General features: G+C 31.0%; 2 protein-coding genes and 1 long non-coding RNA gene across 11 annotated transcripts in view; 2 read left to right on the forward strand and 1 right to left on the reverse strand.

The window, feature by feature from the left end:
- LOC661399 (aminopeptidase A) overlaps positions 1 to 22,668 on the reverse strand; it is a 50,183-nt gene extending 27,515 nt beyond the window's left edge. The window contains exons 1-5 of one of the 5 annotated variants that reach the window (XM_064358123.1): positions 22,518 to 22,621; positions 22,384 to 22,468; positions 22,146 to 22,205; positions 19,105 to 19,257; positions 18,612 to 19,041 (exon numbers count right to left, since the gene is read on the reverse strand). In XM_064358123.1, coding sequence (XP_064214193.1) covers positions 18,612 to 19,041; positions 19,105 to 19,257; positions 22,146 to 22,205; positions 22,384 to 22,426 — 686 coding nt within the window. In that variant the 5' untranslated portion in view covers positions 22,427 to 22,468; positions 22,518 to 22,621. Of the gene's footprint in view, positions 1 to 2,354; positions 3,126 to 18,611; positions 19,258 to 22,145; positions 22,206 to 22,383; positions 22,469 to 22,517 lie in introns of those variants that run through there. The other 4 variants (XM_064358121.1, XM_064358122.1, XM_064358124.1 and 1 more) reach the window with 4 other exon arrangements.
- Positions 10,478 to 15,973, forward strand: LOC103312542 (receptor-type tyrosine-protein phosphatase alpha). Of its 5 annotated transcripts, XR_010335019.1 has the most exons (17): positions 10,479 to 11,124; positions 11,176 to 11,439; positions 11,492 to 11,850; positions 13,048 to 13,128; positions 13,181 to 13,268; positions 13,315 to 13,391; positions 13,439 to 13,573; positions 13,620 to 13,876; positions 13,930 to 14,065; positions 14,110 to 14,326; positions 14,375 to 14,508; positions 14,551 to 14,676; positions 14,732 to 14,859; positions 14,908 to 15,043; positions 15,097 to 15,576; positions 15,626 to 15,702; positions 15,762 to 15,973. XR_010335019.1 is itself a non-coding variant. In XM_008193408.3 (15 exons), the coding sequence occupies exons 1-15, from the start codon at positions 10,971 to 10,973 to the stop codon at positions 15,172 to 15,174; spliced, it is 2,370 nt and encodes a 789-aa protein (XP_008191630.1). In that variant the 5' UTR covers positions 10,479 to 10,970; the 3' UTR covers positions 15,175 to 15,973. The 5 variants fall into 5 exon arrangements, 2 of the variants coding, with proteins under 2 accessions (XP_008191632.1, XP_008191630.1); XR_010335017.1 differs by having other exon boundaries at positions 15,097 to 15,702; XR_010335018.1 differs by having other exon boundaries at positions 15,626 to 15,973.
- Positions 18,917 to 19,365, forward strand: LOC135266823 (uncharacterized). The gene is made up of 2 exons (XR_010335020.1): positions 18,917 to 19,041; positions 19,099 to 19,365. It is a non-coding gene; the product is annotated as an uncharacterized LOC135266823 (long non-coding RNA).
- Positions 22,669 to 25,965: the final 3,297 nt, after the last annotated feature.

The raw sequence follows: 25,965 nt of genomic DNA on the forward strand, positions 1-25,965 counted from the left end.
TTTGTGGCAGACTAGGGTCCAGTTTCTGGTACGTTTAAATTACAGTTAAATTTTATCTCTTTGTTAGTTGCTAAGGTAGCAGGTAGTCTAATTGAGATTTAAATTTATCTCCCCGTTAAATATGTTTCCAGAAACTGGGCAAAAAAATTAATACAAACCATTTCACAGAGTTCAAATAATTAATTAATTATGTTCTGTAAAACATAAATAACTAGTATATTGAAGTTCCCTCCTCGAAGCTGACCGTATTAAGTTTTTTGCAAAAAGTACTGACATTATTTTATTTACAAAAATTATTTTAATTGTGACCCAGAATCTTTGCACAATTTTTGTTGACACAATATGGATAAGCAATGTAATTAGCAGTTTTAATTTTTAAACAATTTAATAAAAAATGTGTAATTTTTGTCAAAGCTTTAAACTTATGCAGAATTGCAGACTTTTAAGTTTTGATAAAAAAGGGTAATCGGTCTATAACTTTATTGTTACTTGAAATATTGCCATGCCGCTTTCATTATTCGACAGATAGACTAAGGGCCGGTTTATAGAAAGTTGCATCAAATTTTAATTCGTTGTTAAAAGTTAACAACGCGATTAGACCAATCAAATTGGCTCAGTTTGGTCACGTGATCAGTTAATCACGCATTTAAGTGCGAATTAAATTAATGACGCTTCTATAAACCGGTCCTTAGGGCCGGTTTACAGACAGCGAAATTAAATTAAGATTTAATTCAAAATTAAACTAATTCGAATTAAGTTGCCATTTGAAATGCATTGACAAATGTCAAGTTAATCGCGATTAAAATTTAATTGCAATTAAAATCTTCTGTAAACCGGCTCTTAAAGTCCACAAACTAGCAATATTTTGATTATGCACAGGGTGTTGTACGCAGGATGGTGTACCAAAGTTATATTTTATTAACGGAACACCCTATATATTTTTGCATAATTAGATCCGACGCAAAAAATGTATCTTTATATAAACTATTATGGGTCTATATCTTTTCGTTTTTATTTTACTCAACTTTTCGTTATAAAAAAACAATTTTTGAAATTATTCACTGCGAAATCGCCTATGAATATTTTCCGATAAATTCGCAACAGAAAAACTCTTTATACCTTGCAGTTTTAGCAAATAGTCGACCTTTACTTGAAATACGCAGATAATGTACAGGATGTGCCAAAACGCAAAAAGATCAATAACTATTTTTCTCAAATGAAACACATGTATCGATAGCATTTTTATAAGCTTCCTAACAATATGCGGTTTGTATAGCAAATTAAAAATATTTCTCAAAGTGTTTAATTTTTTTCTTTTTTTATTTATTCTATTATTAATTCTTGATGAGTAAGATTCATTTATGTATCAAATAATAATTAAATTACTAGTATGCGGTTTTGACCAAGATTATTATCTCAAAAAACGGACCCGAGAATGTATCAATTGTTTTACTTTAAACCTCTTAGTGTCGGTGATCCCCTCTATTCGAACATCCAAAATGCAGCATCCTGTTTATTATCTATCTGCGTGTTTCAAGTAAAAGTCGACTATTTGCTAAAACTATAAAGTATTCTGTTTTTCTGTTGCAAATTTATGGGAAAATATTCATAGGCGACTTTGCTGTGATTTTTTAAAAATTGGTCTTTTTATAACGAAAAGTTGAATAATTCCGAAACGAAAAAAGATAGACTTATAAAAAAATTATACAAAGCAACATTTTTTTTCGTTGAATCTAATTATGCAATAATATATAGAATGTTCCTGTGTACAATAAAAATATTTTTAGTTTATGTACTTCAAGTCGATCTATCTATCTATCTATAATAAAAATTGCATGGCAATTAAATAGCACCTATGTTTGGTCCGCTTCAAAAAATATTGCATAAACCTCTTGCGAGAATAATTCTGCCCCGTTTCCAAAATGTAGCATTTGCTCCTTCGTCGCATATGCTTCAATCTAAAAATGATCTCAGACGACAAAATATCTCACTTATTGGCTTAACTGCATAAAACAAAAAAAAAGAGTAAAAGCTTGAATTTCTTTCATTGTCAGTCTCAACTACAATAATTGTGCATATGTAAATAATTGGGTAATTTGCATGTTACAATTTCTTGCATATTACTCAACATTTATTGAATTTTCGCTCCCTAAGCATAAAATTTTATGCTACTTTAAAAGTGTAACAAATCTTTTTGTAGAAAGTGAAAACAAGAACGTAATTACGTTCTTATGACATAATCAATTAATATCCTAAACAGCAAACACCTTCACTTTAGAACATTCAAAAAACCAAACGGATATCTCAATTAAAAACCACTTTGTTTCACGCTAAAATAATCTTCTCACAATTACCTCGTCAAGCCGGTGTTGTTGTCTATTCGTCTACTCCTATACAAACCGACCATTTTGTTCAACATACTTCCGTTGTACTTGAAATATAAATTATAAATCCCCGGATAGAGAATCTCTTCACTTTCAACAATCAAAACCTCATCAACGACATTTTCCTCCACATTATCGATCTCAACACTTTTCCAATCTCGCATCAAATGCACCGCTTCAATATTCAAATTTTTGCTGTTTACGATCAAGTCGTTCCGGACTGCCGTCACGTTTACCGTAATGTTTACCGTTCCCGTGAAAGTTCCCGTTTCCAGGTCCGGCTTAAGCACAACATCGTAACTAATCGGAAAAGTGTTTCGTGGTAATCGTGAATGAACATATTTCGGCACTATTTTGGGCACTTTAACCACATTTCGCGGAGCGGAGTTATACACAATGTGTTTTCCGATAAGGACAAGGGCCGCCAAAAGTGAAGCACACACAATCGCAAGGAAAAGACAACAACTGAGCAACACTGCGAAGGTTTTCCGCGATTTTCGTTTCGGTTTTTCACTGCGCGATTCCGAAGTCATCGTTCATTGGCACATTTCACGTGGTTAGAAGAGACCTGTTTCGAGTGCGTTACTCTCCAGTGCTGGTCGAGTAATGGACAAAAGGTTCGTGAGTGCGACGGACATTACAGGTGTCTGATTAATATTCAGCTGGAATTCTTGCGGCAAGTTTCACTAGAGTTATGCGATGATTTTTGCACCGTTTGGATTGATCGCGGTTTGAGTTATGTGCTTCGGAGACAGATGGGAATGGAAGTAATTGTTTAGGTGATTTAGTGAGTAAAGGGAGGACAGAATTGAATTACATTTTTATTACATCAGTGTTTTGATACGAATGATGTACTGGAATTGAGGCACGAAATTTGAATAAATAAAAATTATGAAGCAAAAATCAACAGAAAAATTAGTTTTAAACTTATAAAATACTAGGTAGGGCAACCTAAGAAGATCGCGATTTCTAATTAAAAAAGAAAATATTGCATTTTACAAGCTTGACTGTACGTTCGAAAAGTATCTCCCCTAATTTTTTGGTAATTTTTCACTTGCAGATAAAAATAATAATTAAAAAAAGTAATTTTCGACCAAAAAGTCAAATTCTAAATTTTATATCAAACCGCGCGTATTCATTTCAGATATTTGTTTACGAAATTTGCGAAAAAAATACCAATCAGATATATGAATTAAACGCACTTTTACATTTTAACTTTAAAAATTATTTTTATTTATATATTATATTATATATTATTATACCGGGTTCGTCAAGTTTTACACTCAGGCACTTTTCACCTCTTTGTAATTTATCTAAAATTCTAAAAAAAATCGTATGTGATTTTATTGTATAGAAGAACGATTTGACCAATTTTTAAGATGATTACTTGTATGGTGTTTTTTCACTTTCGCTTAGTTAACTATAGTCTAATGTCAATGATCTTTGGTCCATAGGTGTATTTTGAGGTAGTGCATCGAAGTGCCTAATTAAATTTTTAAGAAAATGTGTCGTTGATTTTTAATTTCCGTTTTGATATTGGGGCAGCTTTTTTCCCATGAATTTTGGTAAAATTGTAAATCACTTCCACAAAAGGTCTCCATCAGGGTGGTGATTTTCAAAAATTTATTACATTTGTCGTAAAATTGGTACGCGATCAATGTTGGGTCTGAAGGTTGAGGCAGCTGGTAAGAATTTTTCAGGCCCGGATTACCATTTATTTTATCTGTTTACTCTAAATGGAATGTTAATCTTTAAATCTTACGGCAAGGGTTCATGCGAATTGTAAACGAAAAATTTGTTTGTGCTTAGACCAAAATAGTCATCAATTTGAACATCTGATGTAATTTTTTAATAAAAACATTTTTAACACGTTAGTGTGCTTATTCCGGTCCTGGCTTTAAAACCGCCCGATGGGACCGTGCCGCTAGTTGTAAAATTTCTGCAGTCATTACTGTTATTGTAGGTAGGTAGTGGATCCTTTTGTAGCGAAGATTTATTACTACTCAATCTGGTCCTTCATAAATTATACTGAAATTTCGGATGAATAATATCAAAATGGCTTTTAATGCAATTCTAACGATTTATTTCAAGTCAAATTTTTGGAGAATAATTTTGTTTCGTATTTCCGATCCATTGATGTAAAAAACAGTTAATGTGATTTTTTGATCAAATGGTTTTTTCGTTTTTATTGGACAAATGAATCAATAGAAAAAAATATTTTTTTCCTAGCGAGATTGGATATCAGTGCAGTGGAATATACTTATTTCATATTTTTTTCTCTCTTCTAAGAGGTGTAAAGGGCCTGAGTGTAAAACTTGACGAACCCGGTATATCATATATTATATTATATATATTATATTATATATTATATATGAGTTGCTACTTGTGGCGTCGTAAATTTAGGTGACAATGTGAACTGCAATTGGGGTAAGATTGTAAAAGATTTCGTTGGGAAATTTCAATGCAGGCATCAGTTTTATTGCAAGACTGTAAATAAGGGGCTTCAAAAAGGTCGGCTACTGGTAACTGATCCCTTTGTTGGCAAATTATACCATCTTCTAATAAATCACGCATCTGGTTTACGTCTAAATAAAAAAGACCGATTATTTCACCAACCAAGTAAAAATTTATAATTCTGATACCAGCGTTCGATGGGCTAGCAGGTAAGGATTCATTTGGTCTAAAAACTTTGTAGTTAAATTAACAGTTAAGTGCCCAAAAACTCACAAAACTGCTACGACTTTATTTATTAACAAAAAAATTTAATAAAAGTAGAGAATGGTCTTTGTCAATGTACAGGCTGGTGTAAAATTTCAGGCTTTTTATTTCATTAGAAGTCGCGATTTTCTTGGGTGCGCGATAAGGTTGCCCACCCAGTACAGATTAAATCAATAGTAACGTGTAATATTTAAGTCTTTTATGTGGGTCATTTTTCAAAAAATCTTCAAACACGTCGATTTTGACATAATGACGTAATTTTTTGTCTTTCTGGTAAATATAAAAAACAAAAGATTAACAAAACTAAATAAAACAAAAAAGTTAAAAAAAGATTTGGAAATTTTATACAAAGAACTTTATTCTTCTTTGTTCTACCTTTTCAAATAGAGAGTGACTGTTTGTGATTTTCTCCTGGTTTTTTTTGTGTATAGATTTCAGTGTTTTAATGCTTTTGTTTAAAAAATACACAGGGTGTCCGTTTTTCGAGGATCTCAGTTATTATAAGAGATAGGTTTGTTAAATTAGGGTAGAGATGATTGGGTAAAACTTTGCTGTCATTTTTAATTATTGAGAAAAATAAAAAAACGTAGTTTTCGTTTTTATTTTTCATACGAAAACTAAAAAAACTAGACCTTTTAAATTAGATATTTTTGAGGCACATTACAAGATATATGAATCAGTCATCGCCTTTTCTAAGGCGTTCTTTTAAGTACAGAGTTAGAACACTCAACTTTGGTTTTTCTTATAGACGACATATATGATCGAATCTTACATGCTGATTAGCATTAAGAAAAAGCGTTTTAGCAAAGAGTGCTTTGGAAAAAAACACTAAAAAATTTTTTTAACAAACTGCGATACACCTTGTTAATAAATTTCTTTTATTAAAACCATACAACAAAAATTCGATAGAATAAAGTAGCCATTTGGTGATTTTTTCATTCTATTTGGTGATTTTTTTATTCTATTTGTGATTTTCTTATTCTATCGGTGAAAAAAATTAACAAAAATTTCTCGATGTACCTGTAAGAGAAAACGTAGTATTATACACATAAAGAAAAGTTGGCATTATCTTCTTGTGATTCCTTTCTCGTGCTCCGCACTCGTTTCAGAAACCCATCACTCACAAATAATAAACAACTTTTCTTTACTTGTATAATAAACTACTTTTTTTGTAATAATAGAAAAATTGAATAAATGAAAAAATTACACGTCAGATTTTCTTACAGATAATTATTGTTTTGACCTAATTTAACCAAACTTGTATCTGTTATTATAACTGAGATCCCCATGGTGGAACTAGAAAAATGGACACCCTGTATAGAAAACGATCACCCCATTTGTTTAACTTTTTTATTATTACCGGAAAGATAAGGAAATGTTATTTGTCATTTAACATTGGAACCTTTTAAACGCGAATATAAATATAAATATAAAATATTTTGTAAAAAAAAACGTTAATCTCTAAATTATTTTTTATGTAGAACATCGAAGTTAGTTCCAAAGTGTACATTCTTCCATAGATATTACACACTTCGAAATTTTGAAAACTTGTTAAAATCGTGGAGAGAAAAACTTGTTGAGAGAAGTTGCCCTATAAAGCCAGTAATGTTAGGTTCTTAGCGTCCTACAAACACCTTTTGTAGAAAAAACTATTCTGACCCGTCATATTATTTTTGTACTTTTTGTTTCAAACAGATTTGTTAAATATTTTTTTTTGTAACATTTTAAGCCTTCTTTTTAATATCTAAATCCTATACAGGGAAATTCAGATAAAATAAAGAGCCTGACAATCTGCCGATGCAACCAAAAAACATACAGACTGATCCAGAAATACTGAGTCTGTTGGCAACAGATTTGAAAGTATTTTTGTTCATAATTTGCAACACTGCAAACGGATTGGGTTATCTTTGACATTTATTTGACGTACAACACTACAAGATTGTTAAATTGTTGTTAGCTGGAGGAGTACTCCATTGGTATCCTTTAAAAATTGAATTCAGTACTGCCAACAGGCTCAGTATTTATTTCTGGATCAGACTGTATTTCATTTACACATTTGATCCGATTTAAATTAGGATTTGAAAGTTAAATCCAAGTTTTCTATCATCTTATGTCACACTGACATCAGTGCAGAGAACGATCATTAGTGTCATTCAGTGCTCGCGGAATAATACAAAGCGATCAAAAAATCCTTCTATCACTAAGCTTAGAAATTAAAGGACGTATGTCTACGAAACTCAAGCCTAATGTCAAAGGAAAAATGTCAAAAAAATTAATAGGAAATTAAATTATTGTTGGAATTCAGTTTTGCCCCATAAACACCATTTACGAGTGGTGTAGCGTTAGGGTGTTATTTGTGTCACGAATTCACGGCATCTAGGAGTTTACGTTTGAGGTAATTTCATTTTAAATTTTCACAGCAGGCTACTGATAGAATGACTTTTTGATCGGTTTATAGAGAAAGTAGAGGTCTTCCCGGTAAAACTCCAATACAAAATGTATGAAAGAATGAGACATTAAGATAGGTAAACAAAAGCATAAATTACAACGGTATTACAACAATAAACAAGGAGACAAAAATAATTTTTAAGGAAAAAGGTGGTTTAAATGCTGCCCTCCTGCTTGTTTTTCTTGGAAGAAAAATGGACCGATTATGCGATTCACGAAGATGCTAGATGCCACACTAAACATTCACAAAAACAATTCATTGGAAATGTGTTTCACTTATCCACAGTGGATTTTTTTGACCATAGTGATGACTGTTATGCATTATCATTGTTAGAAAATTAGATTCATCACAATAAAAATTTTTAAAGAAAGTTATTGCCAACTTGTATTTGTGTTCTGATAAAGAAACAAAACTCTAGTCTGCGTCCAAATTCAGTTTTCCTAAGTTCTCGTACAAGCTTCACATGATAGGGAGAAAATTTATTTTTTCTCAGAACAGACAAACTGAAGTCTGGCTGATCGCCCCTGACGATGCAAACAGATGTCTAATACATGGCTAGATTTATAAAAGAAGATTTCAGAGATTTTAAAATTTCTTGCATATGCTCGTTGCATAGCGACAGCCCTCGAACTTTAAGCTTGTGTTTTCGCACTCGTATTATTAATAACTATACGCTGGTTTAAAATCCCTAGTAGGAAGAAATTAGCGCGCTAACTTTGAAGAAGGTCATAAAAGCTGTTTCTGCAACGACCACGGTTTCAGGATTATGCTCCCTCCACAAGTTTCTCCCTCCAAGGTTAAAACAAAATGTTTAATTTCCCAGACATATGCTATACAAATTTAATTTTATTTCTAAATCTCGGTACAAAGAGTGATTAAAATTTTTCGATTTTAATAATGCATTTTCGCCCAAATCTTTTTTTCTTTGATTATTCTGAGGAAATTTCGACCACACATATTTGTGATTTTTAGATGTGGCTTGACAAGATCTTGCAAAATAAACGAGTCTCGTCCAAAATCAAACTAACTGCGATCTACGAGTAATAGGTAGACCGTAGATATGTTGATTTTTTACTCAGTTTTATCAAAATTTTATGAAATTTGTGCTCACATCAAAAATGTACCAACTTATTAGCTGTTTCAAAACTATAAAAACGCCAACGTCGCATTTTCCAAATTATTTTCTTAAATACTATTGATAAAATTATAAAATAGTTATTAATGATTAGATCTCTCACTGAAATTATAAATTACATCGGACACCATTTCCTTAAAGTGCGTGAATAATCTAAAACAACTAATTTTGAGAGAAAATGCGATGTTGGCGTTTTTATAGTTCTGAGACAGCTAATATACAGGCTGTCCGGAATGTCGCGCCTCATTGGAGAAATAATTGGATAGACTTAAATGTTTTTAACATTTTTTTGGTTATCTAGGGCTTGTTTGTAATCAAATTTTGCGAAATAACTAAATAATAAAGGAATAGTACAATAATTAGTCCTAAAAAAACGTAAAATGTTTAAAAAGTAGTAACATAATGTAATTTTCAACTTTATTTAGTAATTTCGTCCCAGTTTGACAATCTTTTAAAGAAAAACTGAGGTGCTATCAGAATTGATTATTATTATACCATAACTGACATCGTGTTAACATAACTCTCATAGATAACTATATCAAAATTTGAGAAAATCGTACGGTAATACTATATTGTAGTTACAATCAGAATGTTGTACAATATTAAGTTCCAAAAATAGTTTAGATCCCACACTAAATTAAATGTTATCTCCAAAATAATAAAGTACATACACAGTTATTAACTTATTAAGGAAAAGGGTTTGCACACAATTAAAAAAAACAGAAACAAATTATGACAATCTTAGTAACTGAATGACAATCTTTCAACTCCTACACTACTTTATTTTTCTTTATTTTATTGACATAGCTACCGGCTGTAAATATTCATCTTTAAAAATGTAAATAGTCACAATAGATAACAATCATGGGAACGATATCTCACAAACGAAACAACAAAATATAGATAAATAAGGAAAATTCAGTCTTTTTCAAATTCTTTAAGTGTTTTTATTTGAAAATGAAACTCAATGTTTTATTATTAATGGTACACTATGTGCTCGTAATATTAAAATCTATTACCATTAAGTAAATAAAAAATTTGGCAGTTTTTTCAACTACAGAAGTACAGGACCTAGAATATAGTTTTTCACGAAAATTCTCCATGTTTATGTTAAGAAATCAAAGTCTGGTTAGAGAGTTAATTAGGCATGTAATATTACAATAAAATGACCTCGACATTGAACAAGCTGACCTTCACTAAGATCGTTGTATTAAGTAGATGATGCGCTAAATGAAATTACTTAACACATACAGAGTGTTATTTCTGATAGTTGATTTTTTCGTAGGAAATGTATTTTGCAATTACCAAAAACTTTTTTCGTAACTTCGTATGTACTAAAAAATATAATAAAATGTTTGTCTTATAAAAAATGTAAGAAAGTAATTATGTAATGCCGTATTGTTATAACTTACTATCGTTTCCAAAGCTTTTATAAGTTTTACATAAAAGTTTTTTCTAAAAAAACATTTTTTTTATTTTTCTCTGAGATTTAGTTTTGCCTAATTATTGTAACACCATAATTTTGCTGATTTGTGCAAACTGTTTAGTGGTATATGATATAAAACAGCTGTTAGGATTGAAAGCACATTCTAACCTTTATTTTGTGTCTATATTCTATCATCCAAAATAAATAAATTTAAAAAAAATAGCGACATTTATTTGTAACAAAACGTAATGAAAATAATTAGGTATTATTATATTTCCCAATGACCAACATATCTTTAATGTTGGCATAAGTTACGGTATGTACATATCGAAAACCCATTTGTAAACATACCCTAAAACTTCAAAACTCCATTTAACCCCTTTAGGGGGTATTTAACCACATAGAACTGCATTGTCACGCAGATTAAGTAAGTATGCAAAATTTCAATTCATTATGACAACGGGAACCCTTGCAAATTTGGTTCCAAAAATATGAAACAGACAGACAACAAAGCAAGTTAAATAAAAGCTTTTAAAAACATATACCATAATATTCCATTTGTTACATTTTTCCCATTTTTCATTATTTGCTAACGAAGCTATTTTAAAGATAATGATAAACAAAAATACACCAATAAAGAAAATAAAAAAGTAAAAACCTACTCGTAACATGCTTTCAAAAATGCAGATTTAAAAAGTTATCAGTGATTATAAATAACAGTAGTGTAAAAGTTCCTTGTGCAAACTGATTCAGATTAATAGTTAACAAATAAATAAAAATTATCAAATATTTCACATACACCTTATCCATATTATCAGATTATATTAATAAATTTAAGAGCTTAATCTATCAGTTAAAATGTACCTCTGGAGAAGTACATTCGTAATAATTTTATTCAGAATTGTTCAATCAGAAATTGTAACATTAAGTAAAGAAAACGTTATAAAATGTGTTGTAACGGGAAGTGTAAATTACTCAAGCCTATACATTGATCCACCTGACTGCATAAATCGTAAGAAAATCTAATCCACTAATAAATCATTATCACTAATAATAATAATAGATTTTATGTTACGTCATTATGCTAAGAAAAACCTCTACATAGAGGAAGCGACTATCGACAATCAGACATGCAAATGCAAAGCAAAAAATTTCAAAAACGACAACTATTACTTCCGAAATAAACCTGGATACTTAGATGAAAAATCCAATATAACGTGTGGTGACGTTTTGGGAGAAAATTATCCATTCTGTGAAAATTACAAACTTTGTGTAGAAGATCAGTGCCGATGTGCATGGGGTTACGAAGAGCCTGCTTGTACTAAAAGTGTTTTACTGAAAAAACATAATATGTTCTATGGTAAAAATAAATTTTTCAGCTTGTAAAGCCGGCTACTGGGGTTTAAGTTGTCGGCGGAAATGTGACTTAGACTGTGCATTATGCCATCCAAAAAAAGGTTGCATTTGTAAAAAAAGTGCTGCACTACAAGCAACAGATGAATGCTATTTCAAACTACACCGAAATCAATTTATATTCCAACGAATTTTCCTAACGGTGCTTGGTCTTTGTTTGTTGGTTATTGGAATTCTTGTGATCGCAGCATTATATAAGAAAAAGAAAACAGAGTTGAACACAAATATAGAAAATGTTCCACTAACCAAAATTACAGTTGAAGATAAAGAAAATCAAGTTACAGAAACAAACATTTTAGAAGAGAGTTTAATATTGAAAAAAACGGTAAGTAAATCAAATGTATACGAGAGACTTATTTTTAATAAATTAAAAGAGAGACAAAATACAGAAAATGACAACATTTTTTAAAAGCTTTGTTAAGAAAGTTCCTGTTGTCCGAATGAACTGGAATTTTGCACACATACGTAATCTCCGTGACAATGCAATAATTTTAGTAAAACGACCTCTAAAGAAGTTAAATAGGGTGTTAATATTTAGATTAGGTTAAAACGAGTTTTTCAATTTGTTCATACTGCATCTTATATCAACACATACGGTATGTTGGGCATTATGACGTCACGGTATGTGTGTGAAAAGCCCATTATTCACTCACTTATTATAATGATTTTCATTAAGTTTTGTAACAAACAAATGTTCCTATTTTTTAGTTCGTATACATACCCATTAGCTGTTTCAAAACTATAAAAACGCCAACGTCGCATTTTTTATCAAAATTAGCTGTTATAAAATCATGCACAAATAATAGCTAATGTAATTTATACTTTCAATAAGAGATCTAATCATTAATAAGTATTTAAAAATTTTATCAATCTAATTTGAAAAAATAATTTGTTAAAATGTGACGTTGGCGTTTTTATAGTTTTGAAACAACTAATATTTTACATGATAAACCAGACCATACGTTAGAAAAATCCGTATTTTTGTTACAACACAATGAAACTACAATTTATAAAAAAAACAATTAGAATAAGTAAAGACCAAAAAGCAGGACATAAAAAAACATAAAAACATTATCTAACAAAGTTTGGAATGTAAATTAAGGAAATTGAAATTTTTTCTTCCTTCGGAAATGCTATTAGTATTTTTCACCACGAAAGTTATTTTTTTTTGTTGGTAACATTTTAAGCCTTCTTTTTAATATCTGAATCCTAGATCATAAACACTATTTTAAAACGTTTCCGATAGCAACGTGTTTTCACTATTTTAAAACACGCTTCCCATGGCAACGTGTATTAAATTAATGCTTGTTTTCAATATTTTAAAATACGCTTCCCATTGCAATGTGCTTTAAATTAAAATGTTCCAACAAAAAAATTTGAATAACACTACGAAATCGCTTAAAGTTCTCGGGTGTCTAGATGGAACTCGCTTACGCTCGTTGCATAACGACAGCCCTCGCACTTTAAGCTTGTGTTTTCGCACTCGTATACTTAATAACTATTTTACTTTCTCTACTTTTAGAATACTTCAATTGGAAGAAATGACTTTGAAAACACCGTAATCGACAAAATAAAATGTGAACAAATAAAAGAAGAATTCTCTGTGAGTGCAACATTTGTATGATTTTGAGAAAACTAATGTAAATTATCTACAGGCTCTTCCTCTTGTGACTAAAAAAACGACAGATACCGCTTTAAAAAAATTCAATATTAATAAAAATAAAAACGACAAGCATCTACCTTGTGAGTCGATACTTAGTATAAAATTATAAAGAGAAATTCTTTTCAGATGATTATAACAGAGTCATTCTTAAAGACATGGAAGGAGTTGGAAAAGGCGATTACATAAATGCTAGTTACATTGATGTAAATAATTTTTTAACATTCTTTGATTCAAAAAAATAAAATTTTAGGGGTACAATCGTCCCAAGGCTTACATTGCGTGTCCAGGTCCAAAATTTTACACAGTCAAAGACTTTTGGAGAATGATATGGCAAGAACAAATCGAAACAGTTGTAATGACTACAAATTTCACCGAAAATAAGAAAGTACGAACCAGTTGAAGGCTTTAAGATGTTTGGTTATTTTTTTCAGAGAATGGCTGCTGAATATTTTCCACAAAAGTTAGGCGGTATGTTTGAATGTGCGTCTATTCTAATATTTTTAAGCAAAGAAGAAAACTTTGAACATTATATTAAACGTACACTGGAAGTACGTTATAATGACTGTGAAAGAACAATCCAACATTTACAAGTGAAAGACTCGTTTACTTCAAATAATGTGTTACCCATTTTAAAAAAACTGAGAATTAGCTACGAAACGACTCCAGCTCCAATTTTAATTCACTCCGGGTAGATTTTCAAAGAAAAATTATTTGCAATAAAAAATAATTAAATAATTCTAGTTTTGCTGGCACGAGAACAGGAATTTTAATTTTAAGCGACTTGGCAATTCAAATGCTTAAAATTGAAAACAAAGTTGATTTTTACGAATTGGCAAAGAATCTACGAGAGCAAAGAATTGGAATGATTAATCAATTGGTAAAATCATTTTGTATGCTTCTGTGACTGTGTTCGTGTTTTAGGGCCACTACATTTTAGCTCATTTGATCGTAATGGAATATTTAATGGATGAACGGTTTCCATTTGAAATTAATGCTGAAGAAAATATTCAAATCGTAACAAAAAATCAAAGACACAAACTGGAACAACAACTGAAATATGTTGAAAAACTACACGAATTCGACAAGATTGTTCAGTCTTGTCTACAAGTAAAAAATTACTCGGACTGTCCAACTTTTGGTTGGTATTTTTAACAATTATTTAAATGCCCATTCAACAAATTTCTAGTTGATGGATACGGAAAAAACAAAAAATATATAATCACAACACAACCAAAAACTAACTTCAAATCGAAATTTTGGCTAATGGTTGCCCACGAATCAACGAGTTGTGTAGTATTTTTGAATAAATTGCAACAAAATGTAAGTATTAATTTTTTAACACAAAAATTAATTCAAATGTAGGCTTGGCCTTTCAGAGAAGAAACAAGTAACTTTGTCATTAACGTCCAAATTTTAAATCGCACTGACACACCTTATTATGTTTTAAGTAAAATAGCTTTGCTGGTTTATGGAAAACGAACAAAAACTGTAAGTTTCTCCATAATAATAGTCAAAAATTTTGAACAATTTAACTTAATTAAAGGTCGTATGTAAGAAGAATATTTCATTTTATGAATATAAAAACCAAACAAAACAGACACTAACAGCTATCAGCATTATAAAATTAATTTGTGAAATCAAGAAACACAGCCAGATTATAGTTTCCTGCAGGTAAGTGAAATGCAATTTTGTACAATTATTTAATTAATTCTTGATTAGTGATGGAGTTGAAACGATTGGTATCTTCCTTATTTTATCATACGTAATACAAAAATATGAAATCGAAATGGAAATAGATGTATGTAATGCCATACGAATAGTACGACAAAGTGATACGCGATTTGTTAATACTTTGGTAAGTTTGAAACATAATACAAAAACATTGGTTAACACTGTTTATGTTTGCAGAAATCACTGGAATTTATTTATACATGTATATCGGAATATTTAAGAAATTTTGATGATTATAATATTATAAACACGTAGCTAAAGTTATAATACAGGTGTGACAAAAAAGTTAAAAAAAAACAAAAACTGGGAGCAGTGCTCAATTTAAGAATGTAATTTTATAAATTTTAAAATCCTAATTTATAAGCAAAAATATTCTCCTCTGAGAGAAAAGCATTATTTTTTACTTTTTAGTGCATCTTTTAAATAAAAGTTTTTTTTCTAAAACTAAAAGATTTAGTTTCGCCGCATCATTGTAACACCATTATTTTGCTGACTTGTGCAAACTTGTTTAGTGGTATATGATATAAAACAGCTGTTAGTATTGAAAGCACATTCTAACCTTTGTTTTGTGTCTATACCTACTCTATCGTCCAAGATAAATGGATTTTAAAAAACTAGCGACATTTGTTTGTAACAAAACGTAATGAAAATAATTAGGTATTATTATATTTCCCAATGATCAACATACCTTTAATGTTGGTACAAGTTATTGTAGGTCCACATCAAAAACCCACTTGTAAACATAACCTAAAACTTCAAAACCCCATTTAACCCCTTTAGAAGGTATGTAAGCACATAGGATTGCATTGTCATGCAGATTAAGTAAGTATGCAAAATTTCAGTTCATTAGGACAACGGGAACCCTTTCAAATTTGGCTCCAAAAATATGAAACAGACACACAGACAACAAAGCAAGTTAAACAAAAGATTTCAATAAAAAATAAAACAAGTTCCATTATTTGTTGCCCATTTTCGGATAACCTTGTGTCTCTGTGAAAAAGTAAGGTTATTTAACAAAACTCAATTGTTTTGTCCCAGAAATGTATAATTCAATTTGACTTTAATTTTTATTTTTTAAATTAGACAATCTTCGAAAAAACAAAGCACAGTCTCATTAGTCATTACCACTAGTACTAGACAAATGATCCTAGAATCTACTTTAGTTTTTCGTTGAACACTAATATTATTTGAAAAAAAAAACGCAACAAAAACAATAATAAAAAACTAGTAAAAATCCAACTAACGTTGAGGGTTTAATCTTATCATCTCTATCATAATAAAATTTTCAATTACTCCTAGCAGGTAAAGAATGTTTGGAAAATTAATGCTTTTATTTGATTACCTACAGTAAAATTTATTTCAAATTGTCTGATAATAGCTTTAGTATCAGTAAATCCGATGATTGATCAGAAATATATCGTAAACTATTATTATTGACATCACTTACTCTCTCATTTTTATCTATTATCAATTAGCTTACCTACTTCAGTTTCATAAAAGGAGCTACGAAGACTACCTTATATTTAATTCTAAATTTCCTATAATAATAATATTTTGTTTATTCCATCTTTTTGAAACTTGTATCTTTTTTAATGAATTATTGTGCACAGGGTGCTGCATTTTGGATGTCCGGGACCGCCGAAAGTAGGAGTTCTAGAGAAAAACGAGTAACACATTCTAGGGTCCGTTTTTTGAACAAATAATTTCGGTCAAAACCGCATCCTGCTATCGTTTTTTGTATTCGATTCATATACAAATTTTTAAAATTTCTAAAATAATATTTCAATTTTTAAAAACAGAATTACAAACTCTAAGAACTGGTTTACAAAACATTTTAATTGTATTTAAATTTTAATCGCGATTAAATTGACATTTGTCAATGCATTCTAAATGGCAACTTAATTCGAATTAGTGTAATTTTGAATTAAATCTTAATTTCGCTTTCTGTAAACCGGCTCTTAATATTTAAAGGTAAGTTTTGAGAACTTTAAGCATCCATATCTCAATTTTTTCAAATGAAATGCCACAAGTTTTATTTCATTGAAGCGTAGAGAATTTAATTCTGCACCGATCTGTATTAGCATTTCCTATACTTATGTTTAATAGTTTTCAAATTACAATAACTTTTTGTTAGGATTGAAAAATTCATTAGTCATAGGCCTTTTCTCATAGATTGCCAAGGAAACAAGAGAAAAAATGTGAGAAATTAAAGTCTTTTAAACCAACATTCAATGAATTTACTTTGTTTTGACAGAACGGATAACACAATTTTGAACAGAGTTTGACGTTTGTTTAATCAGAAATGTTTTCATGACCAACTATGTAAAAATAGCTGTGGTTAGAAATTTTCTACAATGTCAAAAAAAAACAACATAACTTGTAAATTATCACAGATAGGTGTAGGGAATGCTAATACAGATCCAAAGTCCAAAATTAACCTTAAAATTAAAATCAAATTAAAAACTTCCTTAAAATAACTCAACTAATCCAAAAACGCAGTGAAAAACATTTAAAATAAGCTTTATCCTTGCGTTTCGTTTAAAATAAAAATTTTGTATAAAACTCAAGCAACAAGATTTTTCTTTTACTGTCTCTTTCTGCTTCGAACGGCTGCGAACATTAGAAGTATTGGAAGTTCTAATAATGTATTTTTCTGAAAATTTGGTTACAACGATTATCCATTAGGTCGTGCTCAACGAAAAATACATTCAAAATTGCGGTTACACTAGTAATTACCTTAATTTTAAATTGAAAACTAGATTTTTTAATGTGCTTCGGAATTACCCGATTTTTAATCAGCTTTCGCTGTATCGAGATGTAATCGTTTTTAAAATTTGTACAGGGTGTTTCACACAATTTTACGAGACCTGCGCCTGTAAAATGCCACGAACAATACCTATTCCAATACAAACTCGATTACAAATTTTGAAAAATTGGATAGACTTCTCTAGTTTGTTCACCCTTTCGAAAAATTACGTTTTTGGTTAGTTGGTGATTAAGATAAATAGATTAGAATCATATTCATGCCGCCTCTTGATAGAACACATGATAATTTTTTGTGAAAAACATAAATTTATGACTATCAATGAAATAGTCATTAGTCTGACAACTACCGCCATGGATTTCCAGAAATTAATTAAATATGTATTTGTTGTATCGAGTGTTTTGTAATTTTTGTATATTTAGTTGCGAACATTAGGCGTAAAGTTATGTGAAACACCCTGTATTTACACTTAACTTAACTTTTTTGGATTTGCATCTTTACCTTTCAAAATTGAAAACTTTATCATTTTCAAATATTTTTAAATAGTAAAGCTGGGATTAAATAGCTGAGATCTTTACTATATAGGGTGATTCAAAAGTACCGGACAATCTCTCGGGTGCTGACGTGAAATTCATTCCCTCTTATTTGCACGTAGAAATACAATTTCTTATTGAATAAACAAGTTCTTCTCAAAATTCTGCCATTCTTTCCACCATCTTAAAACATTTTTAATGTGCAAGATGTAAGATTTAACGGATTATGATCGTTTATGAATTTTTAGATAAATATTGTTATTAGAATTCACAATACACAGTAGGGAGATAGTAGGATTTAGACGGGAATAGCTTGTATAATGTAACAAGAAAATTCTGTCACTCTCGCATCGCTCGTTCGTGTTTAAAACCACTATTACATAAAAAAGTCCTACCTTTGTTCTCCTGCCGGATTTGTGTACGAACTTTTATACAGCCCCACAATTCTGTTCTTCATATCTCCGTCAAAATCGACCGTTATGTTAACAGAACTACCTTTTAGGAATTGTGATCCGTCTAATTTTCTCACAGTTAGTAGTTCATATTTCTGATCCAGTTCAAAAGTTCCTGGTTGATCATAGATCAAAACTTGATTCACGTTTAATTTATTGTTATGCATAATGACTTCATTCGTTGTCGCAACAATATCCGTTTGAGCGGTAACTTTTCCTTTAAAAAGTCCTGTTTTTAAGTCGGGATAAAGGTAGAGGTCATAAATCGTAGGTATGGCATTTCCTGGCAGGCGGTATTTGGACATGTCTGGAGGAGCTTCTGTAGTAGTAGTGGTAGTAGTAGCAGTTGTTGTTGATGTTGTTGTTGTTGTTGGTATTTTTGTAGTTGTTGTAGTCACTATAGAAGTTGTTTTATTAACTTCTGATGCAGTTGTAGTTGTTGTTGTTGGTATTTTTGTAGTTGTTGTAGTCACTATAGAAGTTGTTTTATTAACTTCTGATGCAGTTGTAGTTTTTTCCTCGAGTTGTGTTTTTAAATCAGCATTTTTAACTCCGAGAACTATAGTCGAAATTCCTAATGCTGTTGTTGCTACAACAAAAAACACAAGCACTTTATGAGCAAAAATAAACGATAGTAACGACATTTTTAATGTTATTTGTACAACAACTAGCGAATAAATACATGGTGTCTATAAATGTTATATTTTTTATTGTAATACTTTGTTATCTGTCTTTCTAATCTTCTTTTAATCCTATACAATATGGGCAAATTACTTTATATACACTCCTATCAACGACAAAATATTTCAGAGAAAAAAATTCCTGATCATGTAATAGATATTGAAATAAAGAGATTAGTAATAAAATATTTTCGTAATTTGGTAAAATCTTTGTAAAGTAACAATTTTAGAGTTTTTACCGGCGACGAAAACTAGAAGACAAAATCAAATTAAATTCAACTTGTTCACTATTTGAAAAAAATGCAAGAATCTTAAGTGAAGAAAATCTAAAAATTTGAGAAATTTAAAATAGCTACCACAAACTTGAAAAAATTCCTCAGTAATTTTCGATGCTCAAGACAAAAGTGAGAACAGAAAGTCTAAAAAGTAGTTAATTCTTTATTTTGTGGAAGTTGTGTGAAAATTGTTCAAATATTTGTCAGGTTTTTGATGATTGAAAAGATTCAGTGATAAAAGGAAACGATTCTTTCTTTCTCGCTTATTTTTCATCGCGCGAAAACCTACTCGTATAAAACGATATTTTTAATTGCCCTGAAAATATATACAGGCTGTCCCAGCGAGTTGGTAAAGTCTATTAGTCACCTCTAAATGTTAGAAAAGTAATAACTTTTTCTTCCTAAGCCATACCTAATCCCCTTGCCTCACCTTAAGTTATTTTTAAATATACAGGTTAATTCGGAAATGAACTACAATACAAACTTACGTTTTTTTAAATGAAACACCCTAATTTTTTTGTATTTTTAGATGTAGCTTTTAACACCGATAATTTTGACTCAAACTTTGGTTGATTTTGCTTAGTTTTTGTAATGTTTATTTTTTTAATAAAAACAAGCTCTTTTTAAAAACTCAGAAACTAAGACTCCTAGAAAAGTCGGACTTTCACCACTTTAAAAATGAGAGTTCAGACTGAAATCCAGTATCAATTGATTGGCGCATTGCAATGAAGAATGCAAAAAAATTAAGAAGTTTGTAAAAAGTTGAATAACTTTAAAAAGTTAAATGGAACGCCCTACTTTATGTTTTTGTCCCTTAAAGATAATTGAATTGTCTATCTAAAAACATAAATTAATTAAAAACATATTTCAGTTTAAAATTTAATTTCAGCAACAATGCAAATTATTCATGAGCATTGTCGTTACCATAGTAAACCATACCATAACCACAGCAACTCCACCGCGAATCATTTGATGGAGTCAATACGAGTACTTAAAAATTCGACATAAATATTAAATTTAATTATTTCACTGTAAAAAGTGAAGAAAACAACACAATTTCTACGAGATATATGCCCCAAAAATATGCAAGAAAATATCCTAGATGCAAGTGTAAAAACAAGCGCAAATCAAAAGTTAGGTTACATAAAACGTTTAGCGTATTTTTAATGGTCTGTGTAAGCAATTATGTGATGACCTGATGACAATAAGCAAACAGCATAAACAACATAAGAAATACAAAAATTGACCTAAATCAATTGAAAGAAATCATGAAATCATTTAATCGTTGAGGAAGGTAACCTATATTTATGAATTTTTCAAAAATGCAGTTAAAAAAATTGCGGGTCTTATAGACATAATACGTCTCCTAGTAGCAATTTTACGACCTAATAATAGATACGCGATTTGCGTATCATAATATCCAACGGAAAGCTACAATAATTACACTAAAAACCAGGGTAATTTAGTTGGATAATATTGTCAACCTAGTTTTACGACAATTTCCTAAATTTCGAAATTATTTTTTTTTGGTAAAAAAGATGCAAAGTAGAAAAAATACTGTATGACATCTCGTTTACAAGGCATTTTGTTGCACTTACTCCATTATGGCACTCCTCGCTGCGCTCGTCGGCTCCCAAATCCGTGCGTGCGACAAAATTAACAATTTGTTAATCATGTCAATAATGAATGCCAAAGACAACACAAAAAAGATTGGTTCAAGACTTTACAGAAATTAAAAATGATACAGATTATCTTTTTTTGCACAGATTAGTATTAGTTTCCCTTAATTTAACCAGCAGTAACCGACTAACATTTTTATCACAAAAACCTTAGTTTACCTCTTTTCATAAAACTTCAAATCTTGATGAAAACGTTTACCATAAATGATCGCTTGAGTTTCTCAGGTTTTGTAAGGATAATTTTACCACTAACACAACTTGTTTGGGCTTAATTTGCAGTCACTTGACGATATTTTAAAGTAAATAAAATGTTTAACAATTAGTTTATCACAGAAACAACAAATGCCAAACTAGACAAATAAATTTCTAAAACTTTTTGTGAATATTAAATAATTAACAATATTTCACCTTTGCCTTAACCAACCATTTCCATCAAACAATTCTTAAATAATATAAAAACTGTTTTGTAATAGTGTTACGGACCCACTACGGACTTTTGCTTCAATTATCATTACACTAAGTTACTTTGTTACGCCTAAGATATAGGTGAGTACTTAATACTTATAGCGTTTGAAGACCTCTGCCTGAATTAAACTCCATAATTTTGGATAATTATAGGCAACCTACAAAGCAGGAGTGTTATCACGGTCGTATACTTCATTATTAAGATTAAGTGACTCGGCTGAATCAGTTTATTCAAATTATCTAAATACTTAAATACTTAGGAGGACGATTTGAAATAGAAACCACTAACAATTTAATAAACTATTCCCATTTACACTAACTGAACTACATGCCAACTCATCATTCATCCAATAACATAAAATTTAATGTATAATTTACCTTGACTCAAGTAATTGTTAACTTCCAAACTGTTCAGTCTGGAGCTCACTCGACCATACACTGCAAAAATAAAAATGTTAACTTTGTTCCAGTTGATAGATGTAAAGATAACTAATCAAAGTTTGTACAAAAACTTTTATCAGAAGTGGGTGTTATTTGTTGAAGTATTTTTAAAACATTTGTACTTTTCCTTCCTTGTCTTATAAATAAAAAAATCACCAAAATTTGATACACTAACCTAAGTAACTTTGCCTGAGCTGTTGTAATATTCTGAAAGACATAATTCTTACTGTTACACTTTCGTATCATTCATTTTAACTCAACTAAAAGATTGGAATTGAAATTATTGTTTTGATGGAGATTTCTACTCACTTTAGGTGTATTTTGCAGACAAAAACAATAAACTATAACCTCACTTTTTCACATACACAATCATGAACTATAGATAGGTGACCTACATGGAATAAGATAGAAGGAGAAGCGAATCTCTCTATCTACCCCTCGTCTTTAGCGAAAGCGCTACCTAACCTTGAGAGAACGAACTAACTTAACAATAGCGGAAAATTTAGATAGGTCATTTTATTTATTTTCTAAATGTAAAGGATTATAAATGTTAAATGTTTCTCTACTCATGCACTGTTACTACTGTATTTTCACATAGATAACAACGGGGATGTTCACTCTTTAAAAAAAAGCCGAGAGTAGGGATGTTAGTTAGTGGTAACATCACCGAAGCGCTGACAAGACAAGCAATCAAGAAAGATAAAAATGATAAAATATATTACTGTCTCAATCATTTAAAAAATTTGTTGTTTGCGCATGTGTCTCCAACGGTTCACACTTGAGTACTGTGTCTCTGGTTGTGATGGGACACAGAATCAATGAAACTATTAAATATGTCGCGACCCTTCGACACTTTATTATATCCCCAGGCGCAGAATTTTTGTCTGTTGAACACGTGCGTCACGCACGTGGATGAACAAAAGCACAGTTTTACACCCGACATACCAAACTTCAAGTTTTACAAGATCCTCTTCAAACTGAGGCTGATAACCTTGTGGAAATCCTCAGTTTGAAATGCGACATGTAAAACTCAAAGTTTCGTGTGTCGGGTGTAAAACTGTGTTTTTGTTCATCAAATATATTTGATATTAGAATTGTCTAATACTAGACAGGATTGAATTTCCCTCCACGCGATACAATTAGTGCTTACGTGACATTACCAGCAACTAGAATGTACAATTTGTGGTGGGAACGGCAGAGTCACTAGCGGCTAGCCCCTGCCGGTCTACAAATGTTCGCTCAGTCGAAATGTTGCGAGCGAGGTCGGAACAGTACGAACGGAGACCATAACGGACTTCTCATTTCAGCTGGGCATATTGGAATAGTGGTTTTTATGGAAATATGTTGCGCGTGGCTGGGGCTTCGCCCCAGTTAACTAAAAGGAAACAAACCCCACGACCAATTAAACTCGAAAACGTGGAACTCGAAACGTGGAATAGTGTTTTTTTATGGAGCTAGGGTGGCGTACAGTTCATAAACATAAACACTATTCCACGTTTCGAGTTCCACGTTTTCGAGTTTAATTGGTCGTGGGGTTTGTTTCCTTTTAGTTAACTGGGGCGAAGCCCCAGCCACGCGCAACATATTTCCATAAAAACCACTATTCCAATATGCCCAGCTGAAATGAGAAGTCCGTTATGGTCTCCGTTCGTACTGTTCCGACCTCGCTCGCAACATTTCGACTGAGCGAACATTTGTAGACCGGCAGGGGCTAGCCGCTAGTGGCAGAGTCGCCAATCTACAGCCACTATTCGGAAGTAAAGTTACTGTTGGGGGCGCCACTGAGCTAGGTAGAAAACAGTAACCATAAATGGCGGGAAAATGTTTATTCGGATATTTTGAGCGTTGTACGAATTTTGAGGCTTCACAATTATTACATTGCCAATGCGGAATGACTGTTGTATCTTTGGTGGAAGAAACGAATGTTGACAAATTAGAGATGACGAGGAAAACACGAATAACGTTTTGGTTCACTTTTATTATTGGAAAATTATTACAAAGACATTGAAAAGCATACCTTTTGGCGTAATTTACGTTTAAGTGTATTAGCAGTTGTTAATCTTAATTGTAGTTTTGTTGATTTATTGAAGTATTTCATGATTTTATCAGTGGAAAAATTCTAACCTAAAATTCACAAACTTCACTAATTTATTGGTTACTTGAACCCAACTCTGTGTTCGCTGTGATCCATTACTATAGTCTTTAATTAGACAACTGTTTGATAACACTTTGTAATGAAAATTTAAATCTTTTTCACTTTTTATCCACTTTCAAATTCCAACAATAAACACTTTATACCACGAAAAATAGCAGAACCAAAGTCAAAGCTAGTATTTACCACCACGTACGTTTAAAGTGATTGTCTCTAATGTAAGCAATTAACACTGAACACGCAAAATTGTTAAACAATTTATTAGATGTCAATTAAATGTGGAATTACGAAAATTTCGTTACTGTTTTCGACATAGTTCAAAAGTCGTCATCAGAGAGCATCTAGTTAATTTTATTTATCTATAAATAAAATATCTATAATCTATGGTTGACATTTTTATATGGGGAATTAAAGGGAGTTGTGACACCATATATCATACATCATCGTTTCAACGAAATGTACACCAATCAAATCTTGGTACCTCGCTAAAGGATAGAGCTAATACGTATTTAATGTAGTGAGAGAGACAGCAATAGAAGGTACGTCTTGCTGAACTATGTAGCCACATGACTGGATCTCTTGTCATATATCTATGGTTAATAGAAACTACTCATGCCATCTTTTGGTATTGTGATTTCAAGTTAAATCCACAAATTTATCCAAAAACGCAAAATATTAAGCAACCTTTGGCGCGCAATGTCACATTATGGTCACATTACATTCAACATTGTCAAAAGTTTTTTTCAATGTTAAATGTTTCAATTTTAAATTTAAATTAGTCTGCTACGTGTTGTATTCGTAATTTTCTATTTATATTCTTATTTGGATTCGTTTGTTGGTGTTATAATTCCTAACGTAACCTCAAAAACATTTTAAGTTTTGAATTTTTGAAGGCTAAAATTTGGTAAGTCGGGATTTTTTACCACCAAAAATACTATGTAATACATATCTCCAGCTCGGGTATGGACATATTATACAATTAAAAGACAACCTACAACGTTTATTAAACAACTTCTGGGTGGCTTGAACACATGATTCTGGTGGAAACAGTGCTTCTTTACTTCTGTGGGCTACCCAAAAACAAATCGACTTGGGCACGAAAAATAACTTCGGGAATTTTTACAAAATTTCAGTTTTTAAGTGGACATCTATGATGGACACGACACCGTTTAAGACTTCTATCTTGCACATAGTGTTTCTTATTTAATACACGCGTTCATTCATTCATCCGTACAAATGCCTCAAAAACCAATCTTAACTCCCTTTTTCCCGTTAAGGTGTATAAATCCAAGGTTTCAAGCAAAGTTAGAACTACCGAATCCACCAAAGTGGAGTTCATACACTAAAAACAGAAAAACCTCTTACGTATAATAAGTTCATATAGGTAAATTTGTTGTAAAGCCATCAAAGTAGTCTCCTACCAACACGAAAACACAAGAACTGTTAACACGAAAACACAAGAAATGTTTACACGAACTATTAAAAGCACTGCTTCTTTGTGAAAACAGAATTAGGCACATGTTGGCGAATGTACAAGCCGTCATCTGAGTCCAACAGTACCTTATTAGAGTCCTAATTTACTTATTTAGTTCCTTATTTTTTTCC

Source organism: Tribolium castaneum, chromosome 7 (assembly GCF_031307605.1).
Source record: "Tribolium castaneum strain GA2 chromosome 7, icTriCast1.1, whole genome shotgun sequence".
In the NCBI taxonomy this organism is placed as follows: Eukaryota; Metazoa; Arthropoda; class Insecta; order Coleoptera; family Tenebrionidae; genus Tribolium; species Tribolium castaneum.

What these genes read in the sequence shown, in the direction of transcription:
- LOC103312542 (XM_008193408.3), top strand. Translation starts at nt 10,971, where the DNA reads ATGTACCTCTGGAGAAGTACATTCGTAATAATTTTATTCAGAATTGTT. An exon ending in TAAATGCTAGTTACATTGAT is followed by an intron (nt 13,392 to 13,438) that starts GTAAATAATTTT and finishes ATAAAATTTTAG; the next exon opens with GGGTACAATCGTCCCAAGGC. An exon ending in TTGGAATGATTAATCAATTG is followed by an intron (nt 14,066 to 14,109) that starts GTAAAATCATTT and finishes TTCGTGTTTTAG; the next exon opens with GGCCACTACATTTTAGCTCA.